This window comes from Penicillium antarcticum (assembly GCF_028974205.1).
Source record: "Penicillium antarcticum strain IBT 31339 chromosome Unknown utg000002l_segment0_segment0, whole genome shotgun sequence".
Lineage (NCBI taxonomy): Eukaryota > Fungi > Ascomycota > Eurotiomycetes > Eurotiales > Aspergillaceae > Penicillium > Penicillium antarcticum.
Genome location: NW_026695300.1, coordinates 570787 through 594958, shown reverse-complemented (window position 1 = coordinate 594958; position 24172 = coordinate 570787). Strand labels below are relative to the sequence as shown.

The following is a 24172-nucleotide window of genomic DNA, read 5'->3' as shown; positions in this document are numbered from 1 at the left end:
TGGCCCAAAAGTGGTCCGGGAGATCCTCGGTCGATCTGATTTGGGAAGAATAGCTTGAGATCCGAGATTGAGGCTTGGGAATGAGCTTGGACTGTGGAATGTGGACTTGATACTGTTATTTCGAGGACATCGTGATTGTGGGCCTCGAAGGCGCCCTAGACAAGCCCAACGGCGGGTAGGCCTTGGGATTCAGCCTTGCTTATGCAACGGTGTGCATCAACTGCAGAATTGCAGAACACGAGAACCGTACATGTACAATTGATGGATGACAGTCCAAGGAGGCAGTACCCCGCGTTTTGGGCAGGTTGAAGCTGATGCGCTCCTGCCGCGGAGGATATTCAGGTCACGTTCTGTCACATTTGCCCCCTCTCTCCTCTCAACTGTCTTTGGTCATTCTCTCTTCAGACAATGCCTCTGTTTTCAAATTATCCCAAGGTTCTCGTGCCTGAGAAGCTATCTCAAGATGGCTTGGCATTGATGCGCAGCTCCCTTGATGTCCATGAACGGAAGGATCTGAGCGCCGATGAGCTTCTTCAGATCATCCCCGAGTACGATGCCCTGCTAGTCCGCTCCGAAACCAAGGTAAATGCGACTCTGCTGCGAGCTGCCCGGCGTTTGAAGGTGGTTGCTCGTGCCGGTGTCGGAGTTGACAATGTTGGTATGCTGCCATTGCCAAGTTCCGCGGCTCTTATTGATACACAATAGATGTTCAAGAGGCGACAAAATTGGGAGTTGTTGTCGTCAATTCGCCTTCGGGAAATATCAATTCAGCGGCGGAACATACCATTGCCCTGATGATGTCCATGGCGCGAAACATCCCAGCGAGCTGTGCCAGTCTTAAAGATGGAAAGTGGGAGCGAAGCAAATATGTTGGCGTGGAAGTCAAGGGCAAGACATTGTCGATCATTGGACTTGGAAAGGGTAATGCTCCAACACTTCTTCCAAAACACCAATCTAACCATCATAGTTGGGTTGACTGTCGCACGACTGGCCAAAGGTCTGGGCATGAACGTGAATGCCCTCGACCCCTATGCCTCAGCAGCTGTAGCTGCATCCGCCAGTGTTGCACTTGTATCATCGTTGACTGAATTGCTCACATCTTGCGACTTTCTGACCATCCACACACCGCTCATTGCCTCTACTCGAGGAATGATTGCCGAGGCTGAATTGTCTCAGATGAAAAAAGGATCCCGCGTGCTCAATGTAGCTCGAGGTGGTACATTTGATGAAGAAGCTCTACTTGCAGCGCTAGAATCAGGCCATATTGCAGGGGCAGCCGTCGATGTGTTTACATCGGAGCCACCGGCCCCAGATTCACCAGCAGCTCGACTTATCGCTCATCCTCGGGCAGTTGTCACACCGCATCTCGGCGCTTCCACAGTCGAAGCACAGGAAAATGTTTCAGTTGACGTCTGTCAGCAAGTGCTCGAGATTCTGCAAGGCTCACTACCTCGGTCAGCTGTCAACGTTCCTATCATTCTCCCGGAAGAATACAAAAAGCTCCAGCCATTCGTACGCTTGGTTGAAAAGCTTGGCAGCTTGTATACGCAGCACTATGCCACTACTTCCGGAGGATCCATGACACAAAACACCTTTGATCTGATTTACCAAGGAGAATTGGCTAGTATCAACAATACAAAGCCATTGTTCGCAGCCTTGATCAAGGGTCTCCTTTCGCCTATCAGCAGCACCGAGGGGTTGAACGTGAACATCGTAAATGCCGAGCTTGTGGCTCGTGAACGTGGTATCTTTGTTTCCGAACAGCATTCTCGCGACCCATCAGAGCACTCGTCGTATTCATCGCTGGTAACTCTTGTTGCTCGCCCACCGTCTCGCTCATCGTCGCGGGCCCCTAATACTGACACTTCTGGACCTGTCCCGACTCAACAGCAACGCATCATTTCTGGCACCTGCTCTGGTGACCAGCTACTGATCACCCGCTTGGGTCGTTTCGAGGCTTCTTTTGAGCCAGAAGGAACATTGCTGATCTGCGAAAACTATGATTCACCTGGCAAAATCGGAGTTGTGGGCAGCATCCTCGGTCGAGAAGGAATCAACATCAATTTCATGACTGTGGGACCACTTTCGCCAAAGCATGCAATTCATCAGTCTGCTCAAAAGGAAGGTACCCCACAGCCCAAAGATGTATTCTTGAAGGAGTCCTTGATGATCCTGGGAATTGACCGCAATGTTCCCTCCCATGTTACGATTGACCTAGCTAAAGAAAGCGGGATCATTAGTGCTTACGCTGTCACTCTTTAGGGGCATGTTATTGAACTATCTTTTACTTCTGCTAACAAGGAAAGGCTTCGGTTATAATTACTCAACATCCATACCTGCTTTTCAACCACAGCAGGGTTTCTCGTTCTCAATTTAGTCTTTATCTACAGAAATAGATAGATATATTTTCTTGCAATTGAGGGCTAATTTATCAATAACCTCTGCCTTCACGCAAACTGTGTAAAAGCCGGCCTTGAAGCAAGCAGACAGTTGCCAGATGCCTTAGAATGCACACTCAATATGGCTACCTCAATCTACCTCTGAATCAAAGCCCCCCTCGTCCCATTGTACCCAGTAATCTCAGTCAAACTCGTCGCTCCCATCAACGCCCCAGCCAACCCCTCCAAATCAAACCCAACCGGATCTATAAGATTATCCCAAACACATTCCCCATGCTCATCAATTCAAACAACCTTGACCAACCTAGACTCAATAGCCCCCCGATCAAGCAAGTAAATCCCAGCCTGGATCCTCAATTCCGCAAACCCCAAGTCCAGGCAATCTCCATTCGCTCCAACAAGCTCAATCATTTCGATATCATCCTGTCCAGATTTATAGATTAAATCACTCTCCTCGCCATCCATATCGATCACCTTTTATAATTTGTCAAACCGGGTATACGGGTTAAGATCCGTCGCCAGTCTTCTTCGAAGTTATACCGACTAGCATCATCGAAGATCTTGGTTAGACAATCTGAGATCCCGGCTCCAGCTGCTCATTTTAGGGTTTCGTATTTTACGGCTAGGGCTGAGTCGTAGCAGGTTCGTAGCCAGATTGTTTGGAGGCCCATGTCCGTTGCTGAGGTTGTGTTTCGTTCGTGATTTGTTTGATTGTGGGATATTTGGGTTACAAGTTCTGGGCTTGGGATGGGATATGCTTCTGATTCTGCGAGTTTTTGGCATGGCTAAAATGTATCAGTCAACGTCTGTGCTTGAGTTAGAGCTAGCGATATGTTTGAACGTATCCAACGCGGAATCAGTGTTAATTTTTCGTAGTCCCAGACGAGATGTTCCCATTCTTGTTCGCTTGTTCTGTGGATGTTATTGCTCCAGTTTTCCTATGTGGTCAGATGGGCATGTGGAATAGGGCTTGGGGTCGAACTAGAGCGAAGTGATCAAAGGGGAAACGGCCGTATTGGGCGTCCTTTCTTAGTTCCGTCATTCTTTGAGTGATACTATGGACTGGGAAAGAATACGGGCAGGTATAAGATGGGGTGGACGCTAGGCTGGTAGCCTGCTTGGCATTTTTTATCTTTCTCGATATCCTATTCGGCCGACTCTTTCCAGAACATACGCGTCACGTTTGGTTATTTCTAAATGTTGATTGTTGCATGTTCAGACCTATTGAATGGACATTGTATGCTGCAAGCTCTTTACAGAAAAACACAGCTGAGATGAATGTTCCAAGCGCCCGAGATGACCGCACATGCAGGGTATAATCTCAATGAGACCGAGAAAGAACATAGAAAAACGCCAGGGTATCGCATCAAAACATAGAACTTCGCTTTTTCTCCAGCTTAGTAGCAGCAGTCTCCTCCTTATTGCGCCTAAAGCCAAAGAAACTGCTCTTCTTGTGCTGCACTTTCGGGGCTGGCTTTGATGTAGGGAGCGCACCACTGCTAGTAGGCTGGGCATAGAAACCAACGGTCGATTGAGGGCGGGGCTGGGGGCGGGGTTGTGGGTGTGACTGCATCAGGTGGGTGGAAGATTGGGCGCGGGGATCCATGCGACCTGGTGCGTGGAGGTAGGGGTTGTTGGCGTATGTGGGAACGGGTGCGCCTTGTGGTGGGTAGTGGGAGTGTGGACGGGAATTTCGGGATGGACGGGGTTGAGATGATAGTTGGATTGAGGATTGGGAGTATTGATGGGCGTAGGGTTGGCCAGAGTTGGTGTGGCGGGGTGGGAGATGAGGTCGGGATGATGGAGCGGGTGTACGCTGTCTGCGCGCTTGTTCTTCTTCCCTGCCGTAGATCTGTTGAAGGCGCTTGGTCTCTTTGTCGACCTCTGCGTCGCGGCGGCGTTGCTTTGCTGCGGCGACTTCCTGTGCTCGTCGCTGCTCTTCCTGTCGCGCGAGGTCGTCCTGTCGGCGCCGTTCCTGCGGGGCTGGCGATGACGAGTTTGGGATGCTGAGACGAGGGGGTGATGGTTTCGTCTTTGGCGCGATGGGACCAGGCGTAGCTTGGTTCCTCTGTGCCGGCTGTGTATTGCTTGGTGGTGCCGCCGCCGCTGCTGCTGGCTTGCGAGCGATTTGGTTTGGTCCATCAGGGGTGATGTGGAATGCTTCCTTTGCTGGGCCAAAGAAGATGTCTTTAATGGCGGCAGTCGCCAGGAGTAGCACGACCTCTAATCCTTTGAAATCCTCCATCTCCACCCGGTATAGATTTGGCTCGTATAGAGTAAGCTCCTTAAGACCTTGGAAGAGCGCAACCGTAATATCAGGTTCGCGGCTCTTGGTCCGGGAATCAGGAATCGTAGAAGTCTTTCCATGGAGCAAGCAGGTCAAATCCTTGGAAAGCTTCCCATCCTTGCGCCAGCTAAATCGCAGCTTCTCAGTCACGTCTGCTGTTGCTGGGTCACTCTGCATCTGATCCAGGGAAGAGCCAGACGGGACCCGGAATGTGTTTTGCGGCATCTCGAACTCCCATCGTGCGGGGCGATTCCACGTCTTCGCCTTGTATTTCACTGGGATCTCCTGGTCGGGGTTGTAGAGCTGGATCTTGAACTCGGTCGGGAGAATAGGTTCTGGAGGAGGAGGTGCGCCACCGTTCGCACGAATCGTGTCTGCTGATAGACTGGGTTGTGTCCATTCCGGGATTACAGCGACCTCGCCGTAGACAACATCGGTGACGTAGGGATCGTATAGGGCGACACCGTAGCGGTTCTTGGATGTCGGAAGAGCGGGATCAAGGGCTCGTAATGAGTATGCGGGCTCTGGATCGTTGCCATGTTGGCGGTGGTATATCGTGCTAATCTGAGACTGCTTTGAGTTGTTCTTCACGAAGAACGCTGGTGAGGTCAGTCGTGAAATGACGTAGCTAACGAGACGCAGATATCTTACTGGGCAAGCTTTCATCAATCATTCTGTCCACTGATGCTCTCAGAATGACTGGCTCTGAGAGTTATATGTGAAGAGTCGGGAGTCTGCAGTCTGCGCCACGGGACGCGGTGATCGGCACCTAAAAATAGAGCCCGTTTGGCTCACGCTGATTGGCACTTTCGTGGAAGGCACCAGAGTTAGTTAAGCAAAAATCTATGGGGTATTTAAGCACAACGCGTCAGGCTATGCAAGTCAATCTAGCTGCCTATATATGTACACTGCTTACAATATTTTATCCCTGATCTACGCAATATGTTCGAAACGAGTATTATATGCGACACTTCATATAAATCTCTGCAATACTTACTTTGCACTCACTATTTGGCCGATCTGCACCTTGGTTTTCAAGATCTAAGCCACCCTCTTTTCCCCACACAACGCGTTCTGGCACGGCTTGAGAATGGGGCTGTACTCGAGCTGTATGAGCGTTTTAGACATACGAGGCAGACAAAGCCTTGAAGATTTTTACTGTCGTGTGCATGTTCTGTGATGTGATGTATCGAACTATATTTGATTAGCTCATACCAGATCCCTTCAAGGGACAGAGTTTGCACAAGGCACTCCCTCATAAAATAGCTGCCTATCCCGCTCATTTATGAGACTATCTTTGATCTATCTTTGAAACAGGGATCATACGTTGCTGTATGTTCGTTATTGGCCCAGCTCATTGGAATAGAAAAACATGAGATGCAATGGGTCGGGACTCAGACTTATGAACTATACTACACACCCTCGGTTATATACATATCTCTCCACTTGAATCTTCCTTTTATTCTCCACCATCGGATTCATTACCTATGTTCAATAAAATGACGAATTGCTGTTCGAACACCATGCTCAGTGAGTGTAACTCTCTTTGATTATATCCGAAGCCTTTTCAGCAATAGCGTAAAGAGTGCTAGTCAAATGACCAGAGATCTGGTACGGCACGATCGAAGCATCAACGACACGGACATTCTTAGTACCGTAGACCTTGAGCTCAGAGCTGACAGCTCCACCCTTTTTCTTGGGAAGCATGCTGACAGTACCAACGGGGTGGTAGTTAGGACGGTCTAGCAATGTTAGTCTGGTTTCCTGCTTTCGATCAAAGGGCTAGCTTACAGTGTTCCTTGATCCAGCTATCCCATGCAGAAGTGGAAGCATTCGCAGGGAGGACTTCCTGTCCGGGAGAGAGCTCGTCTCCAACAATATCCTTCAAAGGAGCTGTGCCGAAGGCCCTGCGGATGAAGTGGGCAACATCAGACTGAGCCTCGATATCCTGCGCGAACATGAAGTAGTTGGGGTCGATGTTGGGGGACTGGGAGGCATTTGCGGATTGAATATGCACGCTTCCTCGAGAGAACGGCTGGAGTGGCCAGTATTCACAGGTAAAGCTTTGGCCGCTGGGAGCGAATACAACTTCGGCGTAAGGCACAAGGGACTTGAAGATCAAATCACGTTGGATCGTCAAAGCCTCCAAAAGGTTAGACTCCTTCACTGCACCGTTGGACTTCTTTGACAGAGCCTTGGCATAGTCAGTCAAGGCATTGTCAATTTGTTTCTCCACGGCCGACGCATTCTTTCCATAAAGCTGGTCAACTGAGATCAAAGCGGAAAAGGTTGCAAGACCGGTCAAAGCATCAGTCGATTCCCAGGCGAGGGCGTTGTTGGTCTGATCCTGGAGGTTCTCACCAACAGCAGGGAGGGCAACTTTTGTGGAGATGTTATACTTGTTGAGGATGTCTGGGTTTCCGACACCGGAAAGCTCAAGAAGCTGGGGGGACTTGAGGGAACCGGCTGACAGAATCACCTCCTTGGAAGCATAAATCCTCTCCACTCCGTAGGGGGTAGAGACTTGGATACCAATAGCAACAGCATCACCAGTGGTGTTTGCCCAGATAATCTTGTCCGCACGGGTATTAGAAATGATCTTGAGGCTCTCACGGCTCTCGTAGGGCCAGTAGTAGGCTCTGGCAGCGTCCTCGCGGATATTGCGCTGTCTGTCAAGGGTATCAGGGTGAGAGGTGAAACCAATCATCTTGCCGCTATTCGCATCAGGGTTGTATTTCACGCCAAGCTCGCTCATTGTCTCGTTAAGAACGGAGAATACGCTGCTGTTGGTCATTGATGTAGGCCAGCCAACCTTGAGAAGGCCGTTGCGGCCGTGAACCTTGGCAGTGTAGCTAGCTCCATGAGCAGCTTGGTCCTTGGTGGGAACCTGGAAGTCTTCGGACTTCTTGTAGTAAGGCAGAAGGTCCTTCCAGCTCCATCCCTGATTTCCAATATTGCCCCAGTTATCAATTTGTGCGTCTTCGGCTCGGGTATAGGACATTCCTAAAACCAATTAGAAGTGAAATCACGAGTATCGTAAGATGGTTTACCGTTGATTGTGCTGGTACCACCGATGGCTTTTCCGGCACGGATTGTCTGCTTCAGTCCGCCGGCATATGTCTGGTTGGCAGTCTCATAGGCCCAGTCAATTTCGGTGCCAAAGGCCAGACTGTATCCCATGACATTGGTCACATTGGCATTGTTGAGTACTGAATCTCCGGCTTCGATGACAGCAACAGTGACATTCTTCATTTCAGAAAGTCTGTTGGCCACAACCAATCCACTGGTGCCACCACCAACAATCACAAAGTCATATTGGGGAGACGATTGGTGGCTACTGGCCGCTGCGCCCAGCACGAGGGCCGCAAGAGAAAGACTAGGAGCCAACATTTCGGTCGAATTAGATAAGAATGATTGAATAATTAAAGGGTAGAGCAGCAGCGTAGCCCTTTTATGAAAAACTACATGCCCAGAGAGCCTCACCGATGGCTTATACTAAATAGTCAGGGATTATACGCTGACTCAATGGTTGATAATATGCTCCCGATGTTAATCATCTTCATTTCCTCAAGGGGAGAGTGGATATACATCTATTTGGCAGATTTAACAACCAACCAAGAGACAGTATCAATATTTAGTCTGAAAGAAGCACCGTTCAACATTATCAACCAACAATATTGTGCGCGGAAATCATCCGCAAGAACATTCTCGGCCCGAGTCTCAGGGTTGCTTACACATTCTCGGCTTCTAACAGTCTCGGGAAGGTCCCTGAGACATAATCTTATCTGACGGCCCGGCTTTATGCCGCGAGTCAAATTACTCTGCAAGTCTGCTTAGCTGAGTATTATTAATTGATCACTAACTACCATTCTACTTTAGTCACGTTTTACTTTGTTTCACATCCTTCGAGGGTCTATGGAAATAGATAAACAGGCAAGAGTGATTGGAAAAGACATAATGCGAAAATTTACGAAAATTTACCACACTAGATGCGAATTGCGACATGACAAAACTATACAGCCAGTTTTGCAATCTTATGCAGACGTACGAGTAGGCAAAGCCTACCCTAGGAATCTTTTTCGCTGATCATCGTTCCTTTGCATAATGCGGGACATGATGTATCATATCCTAAATTGATTAGTTTAGAATCCTTCACGCAATAGAGTTACATTAACGCCCCGAATAAACTAGCTGCCTAGGGTCCACTTCTACGCCCAAGGCCGTGCCTTCCTTTTCTCTTTCTATTCATGTTAGCTGCAACGGTTGGGGCATTCACATACCTGCACGAACCAAAAGATCGACTTCGTCAAAGAAAAGCAAATGAGCTAGAAATAATTAGTGTTACATTCATGCCCACAGGAAAGGAGAACTTGGAAGAACTTAGCCGTAAGCTTATTAAACACATACTGGCGATACCGGAGGGAGTGGACCTAGTGTTTATTAGCAATAGGGTCCAAGTTCTGACCTAGCGTAGCTGATTTCTAGAAATGATCCAGAACTCTCGCATTCCAGACCCATTTACCTCACACTAGCTCGCGAAATAAAGTGATGAGGTACTTATACTTTGCTAGTAGTGTAAATTATTTGGAGAACTCACCAGCACATGATATCTGGTCTTAACAGGGTCAAAGTGCCTGTTTAATCCATGTTAGCCACAATTAGGAGAATAGAGCTGACTCATCTGATCGAAATATATCGCTTGGCGAGAAATCTCGTATCGCGGGATCGACAATTCCTATAACCAAATTAGCTGAAACGAGGACAAAAATTGGTCTGGTTGTTTTATCAATAGAGACAATCAATGACCCGGGTGCCTATTAAGTACTTACATGTCAGCAACTATAGGCACAGGGGTTGAATTTTCCCATTAAAAGCCAAAAATAGACTGCTTTGTAAACAAAGAACCCCGACGAATCTGGACAACCATTAGTACTGAACAAGCAGGGGCTAGAAATCTAATTATCTGTACAGTAGCGACGACAGAAAATCACGATATACATCCATCTCGGTGCTATTTGCAAATACACATCAGTAACAACGGGGGAAAGAGGGATGGATCACTTATCTGGCTGGAAGCAGGTAGGGGATTTGTCGGGGACAAAGGATACCGGTGGGCGTATAGTAAGTTAGTATTGATCCGGCTCAAAGGGAGGGCAATGATTCACTTAGCAAGCGACATCAATCAAATGTAACATGGGATTTGTGGTCGGACGGCGATTCCTATACACTCAAGGTTAGTTTGAAATTCATACTTTTGGGAGAAGGGAAGACAAAAGTAGACTTAGCCAAAAGATGAACGGTCTGAACAGGTACCAATTTCGTCTGTATTGGGAAAATTATGTCCTAGATGAGCAGATATTAGCAATGATCAATGTTGAGAATCATGGCGAATCCAGGCTAGATGCCTGACATATAAGGCATGAATCTGGTGATCAGCATTAGACCTACCAAGTAGAGTATGGATCAGGAGAAGAGTTCTTATTTATATAGGGTCTTCCTCTTATGAAGAGAAAGATCAGACTTAAACAATCTCGTTGGCCTTGATATTGATGCGTCTCAATTCAGTAGACATCCAATTTCAACAGGTTATGAGCCCGGCTTGCCTCCATTAAGCCGGGAATAGCTTCACCATTGCTATAAAACGCCTGCCTCCCTACCTCCGAGCCCTCCGAAACGATGCCTGACACGAATCCTCGACGTCTCCGTCCTAGACGGCAAGCTCCTAATCAAAGTGAACCGCCAAGTGACACCGAGTCAATCCCACAAAGTGATGATGACTATAGAGACGCCGACCGTACTCTTCGTCAAGAGCCTTCTCAGCAGCAAAATCCACTGCACTTCCCGGCACTAGAAGCCACTAGCGCCAACAACATCCAAGCGAATGGACGCCCTATACTTAATATAGATAGGAGCAACCGAAGTGACGTATTTAACTTATCACCAATTCGTGATTCCGTACCTCTCTAGTCCACTGAGAGAGAAGTGCCGTATAAGCATGAGACCGTCGGTAACCAATACCTCCGTCCGCAAATAAGACCGAGAGAATCACCCGAGTTTGAAAGAGCTATTTCGCACCTCAAAAGGGCGAAGGAGGTCGTCAAAAAGCTCAAAGACAACACTAAATTCGATGCCCTTAAGGGCAAGGCCAATTATCGTTATTGGGCCGACAATATAGAGCAATTTTTTGATGACAATACCGTCACTCCAATTGTATACGGCGAAGTCATTATCTTGCCTCGCGAGCACCGCTACTTCCTGGCACAAGCTCAATTCGTATCATTCGCAAGAAGGGCTATCAATAGCCACGTCTCGAAGCAAATTCAGTAGTATCTACAAGATAGAAAGCTTCGAGATCTAGCCGCTATATAGAAAGTTATTGAGAGTGCATACGCACTAAGCGAGATCTCAATAGCAACAAGTGGTATCGATAAGCTTAACGATATACTCGAAAGCAATTGCACATCATTAGATCAATACAAATTCCGCTTTCAGACAGCATAGACAAAAGCTTTTATCGGAAGCCCTAAAAGTGAACGTATCAAGTGTCTCCTCTTCCTCAAAAGGCTAGATAGCCCGAAATAGGACATTTGGAAGACTGGTCTCGTTTTACGTGTAAGTAGATTAGTAGACGCCGACAGGATCTATCAATTCGACGACCTTATCGCGGAACTCGAAGACTTCGAGAGATCACTAAACCGGGATACCAAGACCCGTGAAGCTTACGCCTCACGCTTAGCGCCGGCGACAGCGTCAAAACCTAGGCCTTTTTGTGACTACTACGAAAAGAAGGGTCACTAGCAGACCAATTGCTGGATTCTTCACCCCGAAAAGAAAACTCCCAAAAGAGGTGGCAAGTCGGACGAAAAAGTAGAGGTCTTCTCTACTAGCCTAGTAAGTGAGGCTGAAGTCGACCTTAATACTGTCTAGATACTCTCAGCATTATTGAATATATCGGCGTATCAATGGATCTACGACACTAGCGCCGACGAGCACTTCACGGTATCGCTAGATCACTTTATACCTGACACCACGAAGCCTATCTCCCTCCGCATCTAAATAGTATCCGGTATTTCCGTCGAGAAAGGGATGCGCGGAAACGTGAAAATAACACTAAAAGGATCGAGAAAGCGAGAAGACGCCAATATCATCCTTACGGACGTGATCTAGCTGCCGAGAGTAAACGTCAATTTGATTAGCGGGACCAAGCTTGCTAAAAAGGGAATCACTGCAATATACCGCCTAGACTAGTTACTCTTATGTCGACAAGATAGCAGCATTCTCGGCACCGGAAGGAAGGTCAACAAGCAATGGCTATTGAATATCTCTTCTATAGGAGACTCTAACGGTTAAGAAGCCACCAGAGCACTTAACGTCCGATCCGACATTAGCACGGCAAGCCTTGCTACTAAGTCGAATCCGGGTCCTCTATACCTCGATAAGTCCAAAGTCAATATCAACACTTGGCACCGCCGACTAGGCTATATCAGCACTTAGGGGGTGCAAAAGACGGCAAGAATAGTGGACGGTATCGATATCGAAGGACTCTTAGTATCGAAACAGCCTTGCGGAGACTGCGCTATTAGACGAGCACCTTATAAACCAAACCGGAAACCGGTTCTTCACCGGTTAGAGAGAGTCGGAGACCTAGTCCACGTGGATATCGGCGGCGGCGGCAAGCTCACACTAGCTATCGAGACCGGTACAAGATACTAGCTGCTAATAATCGACGACTTCGATGGATAGGCTGAAATCCGCTTCCTAAGAACAAAATCAGAAGCCGAGACCGCTATAAAAGAGCTTGTCAGCACTTACGAAAAGGACCGCGAATGCTAAGTGAGAGACTTCGTCACTCTATTAGACCGTCCGTAACCGAGACCAGAAATTAGCGCTATTTAGTCCGATAATGGCAGAGAATTCACATTCTAAAAGCTCCAATACTAGGCTAAGATAAGAGGCATTCACTAGCACTTTATCGCCCCGTACGCCCATGAACAAAACGGCAAAGTGGAGCGCTTAATAAGAATAGTTGGTGAGAGAATGCGTAGCGTCCTAGCTGACAGCAAGCTCCCTTCGTTCTTATAGGCTGAAATCATGCGCAGTATTATTATTATCAGAAACATGACGGTATATAATGGTCGAAAGATACAAGGAAAGCCTCTAACTACCCCTTACCAAGCCCGCTACGGCAAGAAGCCTGACCTCTCCTTCCTACGTGTCTTAGGAAGCAAGGTCTAGAAAGTCTTCCCACGAGAAGCTATCCACTAGAGTGATCAAGGACGCCACCTTGCTCCGAGAGCTGAACTCGGTTTCCTTACTAGATATACCGGCTATAGCGGTGCGCAATACCGTGTCTATAGACCATTCCAAAACAAGAAAGGAGGCACAATGCATATCGTAAGAGACGCAATCATCGATAAAGGGCCTGATTAGGACCTCTACAATGACCCTAATTAGCCACCAACTACCGCTAAGTCTAGCAAGTATATTTGCCAATACCCTTAGGACTTAGACGCACCCAAAAAGGACGAGTTCTACGTCTTAGAAGACGGGGATTCCGACAATTTGGATCAATCAGAAGTCTCCGAAGCATCGGACGCATTAGACGCCGATTCTAGAGACCCAATCCAGCTATTTTCAGTATCCACAAGAGCAGAAAAAGCTGAGATTCAGCGCTATAAAGATAGCACTATAGTACTTCTTGCGGAATCGAGCTCTAGAGAGAGCCCTCTCCTAGCGCTTCTATCTATCCAAGAGATCGAGTCGACGCCTAGTCAATGGCTCGAGTCTCCGACATCTCTACGGGAGGCCTAAGCCTTACCGTACTAGCCTTAGTGGCACTAAGCCATGAAGTCCGAGATCTCTCAATTTGAGATACTCAAAGTTTGGCGACTAGTAACTCCGCCACCAAAAGCTAAAGTCCTCTCGGGCCGCTAGGTATTCAAACTCAAAACTGATGCAAATAGCCGTCCTGCCAAGTTTAAAGCACGATAGGTTGCCCGCGGTAATCACTAGAGAGAAGGCATTGACTATGAGGAAGCGTACGCTGCTATAGGGCGCTATGAAACACTCCGAGTACTCCTTGTAGTTATTATATTAAAGAAGCTATACACGACGTATTTGGACGTCAATCTAGCTTATTTAAACGCAATACTAGAAGAGGAGACGTATATACGGTATCCAGACGGATTTGAGTCTATAGGAACTGCTTGCCGTCTACTAAAGAGTCTTTATGGCCTTCGCTAGTTAGCGGCCAATTGGTATAAGACTCTCAGCACTTTCCTCCTCTCTAAGCATTTTAGCGCCTCTGCTTCCGACCCATGTCTATATATACGCCACGAGCAAGGGGGTGATATTATCGTCATCTTCGTATACGTTGATGACATATTGCTCGTAGCTTCATCTCCCACCTCTCTATATCGGATGAAAGAAGCGATAGCGAAGCAGTGGTCAATCTCTAATCTAGGCGAAGTTTCTTATTACCTTAGCCTTAAGATACAGAGAGATCGAGAAGCTAGTATCATGCATATAGGCCAAAAAGCCTATATTGACAAATTCCCGGAGCATCATTCTATCTCTCTAAGACCGCTTATTCCATTGAGTCCTAAAACAGAACTAAAGAAGACGAATACGCCGGTAGACCAGCAAGTAGTAAAGACTTACCAGTCCCTTACTAGAAGCCTTAACTACGCTAGCACTGTCTCCCGTCCAGACCTCGCTCTCTCCCTCGGGATGCTCACGAAGCACAATCTTAGCCCTTAAGAATCTCACCTCTCCGCTGCCTACCGCACCTGCCATTACGCTAAGCGAACCAGCAACCTTGCTATCACCTACGGACGTCCGAGAACCGAAGAAGGAAGCGGGTTCTAGGGGTGTGTGGATATATCTTTTGCCTCAGACCCTGACACAATAAGAAGCCGGACCGGCTGGGTTTTCTACCTCGCTAGCGGCCCTATATCATGGACATCAAAACGGCAGACCTACGTCACGAAGTCCTTAGCTGAAGCTGAGTACTACGCTCTTTCAGACGCAGGAAGCCAAGGTCTATGGCTTCACAGACTACTTATCGATCTACAAGTTGCGAAAACGTCAGAACCTATACACATCTACAGTGACAGCAAGTCTGCAATTTCAATGACTAAAACCGCGAAGTATCTGTCAAAAAGCCGTCATATCGAGACTTATTATCATTGGACCCGAGAAAGGGTACAAGAAGGCAAGATACGCCTGTCTCACGTCCCTGGCGTCAAGAATATAGCAGATGGATTCACCAAGGCACTTGCCAAGCCTGCCTTTGAAGCATTTCGACAAGGTCTCGCATTGGAAGCAGTATTCTGAAATGACCAATCAAGGGCCAGCATTAAAAGAGCTTTATCCGCTGCGCTCGTATACGCTAATAGCAAGGATCTAACGCTGAGGGGGTGTGTTGAGAATCATGGCGAATCCAGGCTAGATGCCTGACATATAAGGCATGAATCTGGTGATCAGCATTAGACCTACCAAGTAGAGTATGGATCAGGAGAAGAGTTCTCATTTATATAGGGTCTTCCTCTTATGAAGAGAAAGATCAGACTTAAACAATCTCGTTGGCCTTGATATTGATGCGTCTCAATTCAGTAGACATCCAATTTCAACAATCAATATTGAGGGGTTACTTACATGGTTGGCAGGGGATAGGGAGAGGGTCATCGTAGTCGTAGTCTTGTACTATATGTTAGCATCTGTGAAGTGCAATGGGATGGGAATATACTCAGCCTAGTACGACGTCGCTTCTGCGGTGTAATGGTCTTAGGTGGCTGTTAGCATATACATATAGAAACAGGATGGGAATATACTTAATCAGATATGAATGGGGTGGTGCGGTGGTATGAGACCGGTCCTAGACCATACGCCAGCATCTGCGAGCCAAAAGAGTGGGTATAAACTGGCTAGCATGTGCTTGGGCTGGTAAGACATATAATCGTGGTCGGCATGCGAATCAAAGTTAGCAATTGTTATCAGAACTTGAAGGGAGAATACTTGGCCAAAAATTGATGGATGTTACTACATGATATGTTAGACTCTGCACTGTTTGATGGGAAAGAATATACTTAGGCTAGTATGAGATATATGGGGTTGGGATGCGCAAGTTCCTAGATCATCGTTAGCATCTTGTATGGCATATTGGAAAGAGATACTCAGTCTGGATGGTATGTTAGCTCTGTATATCAGTAGAAGATACTCAGCTGATGATTATATATTACTACCAAGGTATTGAAACGCTGCGTGTTGTGACGCTCAGTAGAGTCAAGCTCTTGCAGTCGATGCTGATGATTTACAATTGAGGAAGAAGGCCATTATATAGATAACCCATCTAATACAAAAATTAACTCAGCCATGGTCCTCTCTACAAGACCTTTGTGAAGTCCCTGTCATATTTGTCGCAGAATTGACTCCGAGACAGAAGAAGGGCATTGTACACGATAGTCTACGAATGTTCAAAGGGAAGTGTAAAGAAGACTACAACGTGGGGCCCTTGTCTAGTTGACCTATATCGTTGTGCTATTATCGATGAAACACTCGAAAGCTATTTTCGTCCCAGGGGCTCAAGGCCATTATCCCGAGGCAAGAAAGAAGACAAGAGAAGGAGGAAAGGAAGAGCAGAAAGGAACATAGCCCAGCAATGAATTATTTTCGTCTATCTACAATGCGAACCAATCTATCGGCTCTATCTTTGTAGCCTGACAATGGCAATGTAATATCAAAATCAAAGTCACTTTTCACCTCATACCCGAACGCCATTCACCTCCTTACCTCCACCAACCTTAGCCGCCTCACGCTCAGCCGTGCTCATCTGCAATCCCTGGTCATCCCAGCCCTGGGTACCGAGCTTGTACAAGTTCCGCTGCTCTTCCCGGCTGGCCATAGGACCCTTCTTACCACGACGGTCCCGAGAGTCGAGTGTCTCCTCAATGGAAGCATTATCGCCATCCAATGGGTTTCCGTCGAGGTCGTCGGTGTGCACCTCCTCAGTGAAAGTAAAGGTTCGGTACTCGGTGTTAGTCCACCCCGTTCCTGTGAAACGTTAGGTTAATCCTTCGCGCCTTGTGTTATGTCACGTACCCTGGAACTGGCTGCTGTCTTCCCAGTCTTCGGTGAAATAGTGCAGGAATCCACCGTGCGTGACCATCACAATCTCCTTCTCTGGGCGAGCTTTCAACCAGCGGCGGGCTGCGCGGGCGCGCTCCTTCAGTGCTCTGTTGGTTGGCTCATAGCGATCGGACTGCTATTGGTGTTAGTGTTACCTGTACGAGAGGGGCTCCAGTTCATACCTTGTTGTTCCACCCCTTCTGCACTAGCGCCAGATCTACGCCACTCTTGAATTCGGATGCTAACAACTCAGGCTCGCTGCCAGTGTCGCAAGGAACATCTGACGTCTCCTGAATATCGGGGAGGGCGATAACCTTTAGGTCCGGTTTGGCCTGGAAGACAGGCTCGAAGCTTTCCAGCGCTGTGTAGATGGTGCGACGGAGCGGTGAGGTGGTCACCAGGTCGATGTCAGCATGGCGCGGGAAGCTTTCGCGCAGCTTTTTGCATTGCTCATGGCCGAGGTCTGTGAGGAGAGGGTCGGGTATAACGTGGTTCTCGGTGCAGAGGTTGTGCACGCCCTGCGATTGTTAGCCTGCCTGCACTTGAGCGCACTCGATTGCCGACTTGAGAATGCGGCATGTTGATCATTGTTAGGTTGCATACCTGGGCGTGGCGGACACAGTGAATAATTGGGGCCATGGTAATAGTTGCAGAAGTTAAGTATTGAAGACCCTGAATGAGTCTTATCGAACGTGGGGTGGCGGGGACCGGGGGGACGTGCGAGTATAATTTATAAGCAACGTCAATGAAGCTCTACAAAATGTAGAGCTCAGGATGAATATTTAAATATATGTAATTTAAGAGTCAACAGAGTTCAGAACTCCGATCATATTGTGCCAGGCGAACCACAGCGTCGCGATGGGGCTGATGGCAATATAAAGCGTTTGATTTGTCCGTTCTACCATTTCCTTTGTTCAGGCTGAGAAATGCTGTATTGGGCTAAAATAATATGCATGGCTTCAATAGGTCACAAATGGGTATGTATAGATCCTAGGCAACGCCGAATCCTTGGGCATTCTCAAGAGCTTTGTCAAGCTTCTCTGCCAATGCCTCCCTTGATGAGTATTCTGGTAGAAGCAAACGTCCGAAGCACGTCAAGCTGGTAGGAAGACGCTTTATAAATTAGTATGAGCCACCTAGGTAGGATGGAGTGAACTTACCAAATCGCCGACACCATTTTTCTGAATCACAAACATAATGCTGGAGATTCCATTGACAGGAACTCGGTCACTGGCAGTGACAAATTCGAGTAACTGGGCCCTTTTGTCATCGGAATATTCTTGAACGACACTCCAGAAATCACGAATGACACGATGATCAGGACCAAATCCACCCTCATAACGGGCGTGATTCTCAAGTTCCTTCACGTCAATTGACTGGATACCTTCTACCACGGTCTTGAGGGCTTCCGGGGTGAAGATTGACAAAGCCGATCGGTCCAAGCATGTGTTGAAACCTCTTTGGAATGCTTCAAACTGTGGTCTGATTGATTTGTCCGTAAGCCAGAAGATATAGTCCTTGACAAATTGGTGTCGGTTTCGGTTGGTGACAAGAGCGGCCTCTTCTGGGGGCAAATGCAGTGAAGACTCTGACACTGATAGAGCATCCGAGCCATGTTTGGATACGGTTCCGGTTTCGACAGCCATGGATTGTGGACTGGTGGTGGGTGTAGGCTGACAATAGATTGGGACATCCATCCACGCACTAGACCCAGGAGTAGAGCCGCGTTCGGCAATTTTGCTAGAGATGGGCCACAAAGCATCACGGTCGACTTGTTGCATATCGATTGTCTCAATTCGCCCGAATACTTCGCAGCTGAATTCGTATGTGCGTGTGAAAACATCGCCAACGTCGCCATCTTTCCATGACAACAAGGTTTCTAGACCTTGAGACAATTCCGGCCATCCATCACGGATGTGTTCCAGATGCTTCACCTTGAGCCCTAGCAGCTTGCGGTAAAATGCAATGGGGAAATTGACAGGCAACGTAAGACCGTTGTAGATGGCAATAGACATCAACAGACCGATAAGTTCAAATTTGTACAAGGGTTCCAACGCACAAGGCTGGAACCATGAGACTCGGTGTCGGGTATCAACTGTGAACATGCCGTAGGACGGATCTAAGGCTTGACCCATCAGCACACGAAAGAATTCCTGCTGGACACCACCGTGATCAAGGCCCTCTTCTCCTTCATCCATTCCCATCTGTACCTTCAGCGGTCGCATCAATTCTCGCTTTTCCCGTCGCCATAACTGGCTTAGTGCATCTGAGAGAATGTTGTCTCGTCGAACAACAAGAACAAGGTACGTTGACATAGATGTTTTCATGCGAGTGAGAAGGCCAAGGTCCTCTGTAATCTGAATAGCACCAAAGGCGGTTTGTGTGACGTGTCTCGTGGTGGTCATGGCAGCCTCATAACTTTTAGCCATGGCTGAATAGTTCAAGGAACGGAAATAAATGACAAGCGAAGAAGGAGGGAAGAGGAAGGAGTATGATAGTAGATGCATTGTTCGGTTGTTTGGAAGACCTCCAACCCACGCCACAGGCATCTCCAAGGGGTCCAGCCGCTCTGCGAGAAGGGGTGTGTGGAAGTCTTCGGCAGACAGACCGAGTCGGTTTCTTTGCTTGTACATCGAGGCTAGAATCTGTACAGCACCACCAGCCGGACTGCTACGAGCCATATCTGGGTTGCCGTCCCACTCGCGCAAGAAAAGTGTCCGAAGCCATTCAACAATGAGGGAAGAGGGGTTGATTGAGCCAGTGTCATCCTGAGAACTGTGGTATTCACTGAGATAATCCATCACACGGTCCAACACGCTGATCTTTCGCTGTTTGGGAAAGTCCAAACTGTAGACTTGTCGCGCTTTGGAGATTTCATGATAGGCTATGCGCGCAGTGAGAGCACGCACAAGACGGTTGATCAAACGAAGTCCTAGCTCATGCTCGAATCGGTCTGTCACCTCAACTGCTTGTTGTGCAGACTCGACAGGCAGCTTGCGCATGTCCGATAAAGAGGCAACAAAGCCAGAGGCACGCATTTGAACAACTGCCCGCCAAGCTCCCTGGTCAATCTTTGGGACCGAGCCTACCAAGGCGAATAAAATGATAGTAGTGATGTAGGCAGCATCAGGATCAGACAAATGCTCTTCCACGGATTCAGACAACCGCCGTGGAATGACTGGGACTGGCCCGGTCATTGTCGAGCTTCGGGACGAACGGCGAGATGGCCGACCCGAGGTGAATCCATCTGGTGGAATAAACATCCTATCCAAACTACTCCATAGACTATGCAATGCAATATCCCACGGGCATAGAGAAAACAAGCGCTGCAGCGATGTATGCACACTTGTCACATCAAGACGATTTGCCTCGAGAATGTCTGTTTGCTCTTTGCCAAAGGAGCGCAGAATCTGACGAGGGCTACTTAACACAAAAAAAGTACTTTGAGCAACGAAAGGGAAAGCTTCACGTTGTTTGAGAGTCGCATATCGCCAGTCAGGTTGCTCGAAGCTTCCCGCTGACTGCATGCGATCAAGTTCCTCTTTCCAACTCTCAGCATCCTCTTCAGACTCGATCATGACTTGTGACAGGCCATCGATAATTTCTGGGGTGAAATGGGTAACTGTTTGTGCCAATGGCGCCTGATCTGGCGAGTGCTCAACACGGTCGTGCTTTGCTTTACGCTCACTGGGTGACTGGGCATCAGCTGGCATTAGAGGAAGAAGTTCAGTGTTCACGGTGGCCTTGCCGGAGACGTGATGCAAAAGCTTCTCACTGTCCCATGAGACACGTCGTTGGGTTTTGCGACGTTCCTTGGGAACGGATTCTGATTCCCCGATCCTTCCCCGATGCTTTTGAGGTCTATGTTTTAATGCTGGAGGAGAGGGTAGACAGGGGAATTCATTGGCAGATGACGGTGGAAGTTTGAGATTGAATTCCGGCTTCCGCTTGTCTTCTAGGCTTGATCGTGGACTTTGACGCCAGTGGTCAATTTCGGGGACAGATCGCCGTTTGACATGCTGATTCGGAAATTTGAGCTCCACTGCAGATTGTGTTCGGGATGATGGAGTACGAGGCTGACTTTGCGTAGGGACGGATCGCCCGTGGGATTTTCGGCGTGTGTTCGAGAGTTTCTCGTGTCCTTGTGTCTTGCCAGACTCACTCTTTGTTTGCGGGATTGGAATAGGCTTTAATTCAATCGAATCTGGTGCTCGACGAAGAGGAAGCCATTCAACCATGCGCAATGATATCGTGTCGAAGAGATTTTGAGTAAAAGACTTGGGGTCTTTGAGCTGCTGTTTCGCCGCCTGGTCGAGGTCTTGGATGTAGCTTGTGCCCCGTACCTGGGACGTATCTTCATTTGTGCTTTCAACAGTTGCCTCGCCACTGCCAGGTAACTCCTCCGGTTTGGGGGATTTGCGGGCCGCAGCTTTCTGCGCTTCGAGGGTACGTGATCGACGTAATGAAATACGATGGTAGTCCTCTGCTTTTAATTCGGGCGGAAGTTTAGGCGTATTTTGACACAAACCACTCTCCGCATCATCCAGGCTTGCAAGGTAGCAGGCAAGGGTTCGCGCACTCAGTTCGGTGTAGCGGCGATACGGTCCCTCGCTGATTCTTCGGCGGCGACTGGCGCAGGTAGGGGTTTGACATCCAGGGTCTTCACAGCCGTGTAGGAGTTGGGCTTTGTATCTATCAAAAATGGTAAGCGGCGAAGTAGAAGCGGGTGTAGAAGCGGGTGTTTCAAGCTCACCTTCTCACCAACCCATTAAATCCTCTTCTTCGCTCATCGCGGTACCTTGGTAGTACCCTAGATGAGTCCGATATTTCAATAGTGTTCTGCGTAATACTCTCGGGTGCATTTGGTGGCAGCTTTGACCGATAGATGTGAGCTCGTCCGTTGCCGCCGGCAGACCGCGCGAGATCGGGGTCATCAATAGAGGCACCTTGGAGCCTGGTCATTTTGAACAAGAAATTCGCATTTCTGAGAAACCAAAAGAGGGTGAGGTGGATGGTGATTAGGCTGCCAACAACACCGTGAACGCGAAGACAGCTCACCTGATATCATCGCAGTGAGACTGTTGGCCTCAGGCAGAAGTCCGGGGCCCGGAGGTCGGAATTTCAATAGTCCGGTGAGCTGCTGATTAATCGACGATGATGCCACATTTACTAAGAAAAGTCTAGCTTTGTCCCGAATAGGCTTAGCGTCTCGATAAGAAGATTATTCGCATTTGATCAACCATGAATCCGTCTCACTCGACTACAAGGCCTGACTCACTGGAGTTTCGACTACCAGAATCTCTCTCCTTTACATCACTCTCAGTCCCATAATTTTTGGCCACTTTGACCATAAGACGCATCGCGGATCGATCGAAAATTACCAAACCACGGCCTAATCAGAGCCTTCGCATGTACCCCGCCTGCGATAAATATTCATCCCACAACCAAGGAAAACCCACCATTTCCAACAACCTCGGTCAAACATCCAAAATGTCCGCAAACCAGGACACCGCGGCGTCTTCGCTGCAATACACTTGCAACACATGTCTCGTCGCCTTCCACCGCAGCGATGCGCAGAGAGATCACATGCGGAAAGATTGGCAGTGAGTCTTTTTTTTTTTTTTTTTTTTCCAATATCGATACTAACCTTCATAGTCTTTACAACATGAAGCGCCGCATCGCTTCCTTGCCACCTGTCTCCCTTGAGACTTTCAACGAAAAGGTTTTGGCCGCCAAAGCTACATCCACCGAGGCCGCCGCCAAGGCCTCATATGAAAAGTCCTGCCACACTTGCAGTAAGGCCTTTTACAGCGAGAACTCCTACCAAAACCATATCAAGAGCGCCAAGCACAAGCAGCGCGAAGCTCAACTGAGCAAGGATGGCGACTCCGGTTCCGTCATGAGTTCCGCTTTCTCCCTTGGAGAACCCGTCAAGACCGACGTCAACAACATCACCGACAACCTTAAGTCTACCACCATAGAAGAGCAAACCGAAGAAGATGAGGACACAGATATGGCGGAATATTCCGCAGCTCGCTGCCTTTTCTGCAAGGACAACTCTGAAGACATCCACGCCAACGTCGACCACATGCTCAAAGCTCACGGCATGTTCATCCCAGAGAAACAATATCTGGCAGATCTCGACGGTCTTGTGCATTATCTCTACCGCAAGATCACAGAAAACTTTGAATGTATCTACTGCCACACCATCAAAGACAGCCCCCACGCTATTCAAGCCCACATGCGCGACAAGAGCCACTGCATGATTGCCTTTGAAACCGAAGACGAACAAATTGAAATCGGACAATACTACGACTTCCGGAGCACTTACGATGATGACGACGACGACGAGTCCATGCCCGAGGAGGGCGGCGTCAAAGTCAACCGCTCCGATGCTGATGACCAAGGATGGGAAACTGAGAGTTCCGCCTCTTCAGTTGACGATGATGACGAATACTACCACCGAAAGGCACCCAACGCCATCGAAGACGAGTTCGAGCTTCACCTTCCGTCTGGAAAGACCGTCGGTCACCGCTCACTCAACGTCTACTACCGCCAAAATCTGCACAACTACCCCACAGCCGCCGAACGGGCTGAGCGCCAGTTGGCCATTGAGAACGGAGAAATTGAAGAAGAGCCCCGCAGCCGTCCTACCCACCACCGCGCCCTCACCACTCGCGCTAACGGTGGTCTGGGTATGATCCGAGCCACTGAGGAACAGAAGAAGGCCGCCCATGTCGCAGAGCGCCGCGAAAGACAACGTGGCATGCGCCAGGAGAACCGCCATCTTGCCCGCGTGCAAAAGGGCGGCAACCACCAAAAGCACTTCCGCGTATGTTTATCCTGTGTCTATCTGATGATCAATAATACTAACATTACACTAGGATCCCCTCCTTCAATGATCGCATCAAATATTTCACCAACGAGAACTATCACCTGGTTCCCACTTTCGGTATCATCGCGACAATACCCGCCAACATTTTCAAGTCACCATCGCAGATCTACGGCTTGCACACCCATCAACCGCAGGCCCTCAAGACTGCTTGACTCTTGGCAACCTATGGGCTACCAGCCTAGCGATCATCCGACACATCATCCGACATGGGGTGCTCTTTCCGTGTCGGGTCATTTTCTCAAAGACTTTTTAAGCCCTTCACGGTTTTAACGAGGCCCCACTGATCATTCATCTCATCTACATGACGGACATATTTATGAACAGCGATCACATGTTGCATTTGTTGTCTCCCGGTGGTACCTTTGCCGTCATTTTTAGTTAGCATTTCGAGGACCTTTTTTGTATGGGGAAGTTTGGGATAGCATGTATCTGGTCTCGAGAATCAGAAATTCAATTACCAATATT

General features: G+C 48.3%; 7 protein-coding genes across 7 annotated transcripts; 3 read left to right on the top strand and 4 right to left on the bottom strand.

Moving 5' to 3' along the window:
• Positions 1-408: 408 nt before the first annotated feature.
• On the top strand, positions 409-2262 carry N7508_001213 (uncharacterized protein; the record flags this gene model as incomplete). The annotated part of the gene is made up of 3 exons (XM_058459279.1): positions 409-658; positions 706-921; positions 968-2262. The coding sequence occupies 3 exons, from the start codon at positions 409-411 to the stop codon at positions 2260-2262; spliced, it is 1761 nt and encodes a 586-aa protein (XP_058322811.1).
• Positions 2263-3765: 1503 nt separating this feature from the next.
• N7508_001212 (uncharacterized protein) lies at positions 3766-5359 on the bottom strand (the record flags this gene model as incomplete). The annotated part of the gene is made up of 2 exons (XM_058459278.1): positions 3766-5285; positions 5338-5359. 2 exons carry the CDS (start codon positions 5357-5359, stop codon positions 3766-3768), a joined length of 1542 nt encoding a protein of 513 aa, XP_058322810.1.
• Positions 5360-6213: 854 nt separating this feature from the next.
• N7508_001211 (GMC family oxidoreductase) lies at positions 6214-8076 on the bottom strand (the record flags this gene model as incomplete). The annotated part of the gene is made up of 3 exons (XM_058459277.1): positions 6214-6428; positions 6478-7689; positions 7737-8076. 3 exons carry the CDS (start codon positions 8074-8076, stop codon positions 6214-6216), a joined length of 1767 nt encoding a protein of 588 aa, XP_058322809.1.
• Positions 8077-10362: 2286 nt separating this feature from the next.
• N7508_001210 (uncharacterized protein) lies at positions 10363-11013 on the top strand (the record flags this gene model as incomplete). The annotated part of the gene is made up of 2 exons (XM_058459276.1): positions 10363-10611; positions 10654-11013. The coding sequence occupies 2 exons, from the start codon at positions 10363-10365 to the stop codon at positions 11011-11013; spliced, it is 609 nt and encodes a 202-aa protein (XP_058322808.1).
• A 5434-nt stretch (positions 11014-16447) lies between these two features.
• Positions 16448-17451, bottom strand: N7508_001209 (uncharacterized protein; the record flags this gene model as incomplete). The annotated part of the gene is made up of 4 exons (XM_058459275.1): positions 16448-16737; positions 16786-16948; positions 16995-17330; positions 17416-17451. The coding sequence occupies 4 exons, from the start codon at positions 17449-17451 to the stop codon at positions 16448-16450; spliced, it is 825 nt and encodes a 274-aa protein (XP_058322807.1).
• A 351-nt stretch (positions 17452-17802) lies between these two features.
• On the bottom strand, positions 17803-21774 carry N7508_001208 (HECT domain protein; the record flags this gene model as incomplete). The annotated part of the gene is made up of 3 exons (XM_058459274.1): positions 17803-17925; positions 17973-21504; positions 21566-21774. The coding sequence occupies 3 exons, from the start codon at positions 21772-21774 to the stop codon at positions 17803-17805; spliced, it is 3864 nt and encodes a 1287-aa protein (XP_058322806.1).
• A 447-nt stretch (positions 21775-22221) lies between these two features.
• N7508_001207 (putative C2H2 finger domain protein) lies at positions 22222-23714 on the top strand (the record flags this gene model as incomplete). The annotated part of the gene is made up of 3 exons (XM_058459273.1): positions 22222-22415; positions 22468-23644; positions 23697-23714. The coding sequence occupies 3 exons, from the start codon at positions 22222-22224 to the stop codon at positions 23712-23714; spliced, it is 1389 nt and encodes a 462-aa protein (XP_058322805.1).
• Positions 23715-24172: the final 458 nt, after the last annotated feature.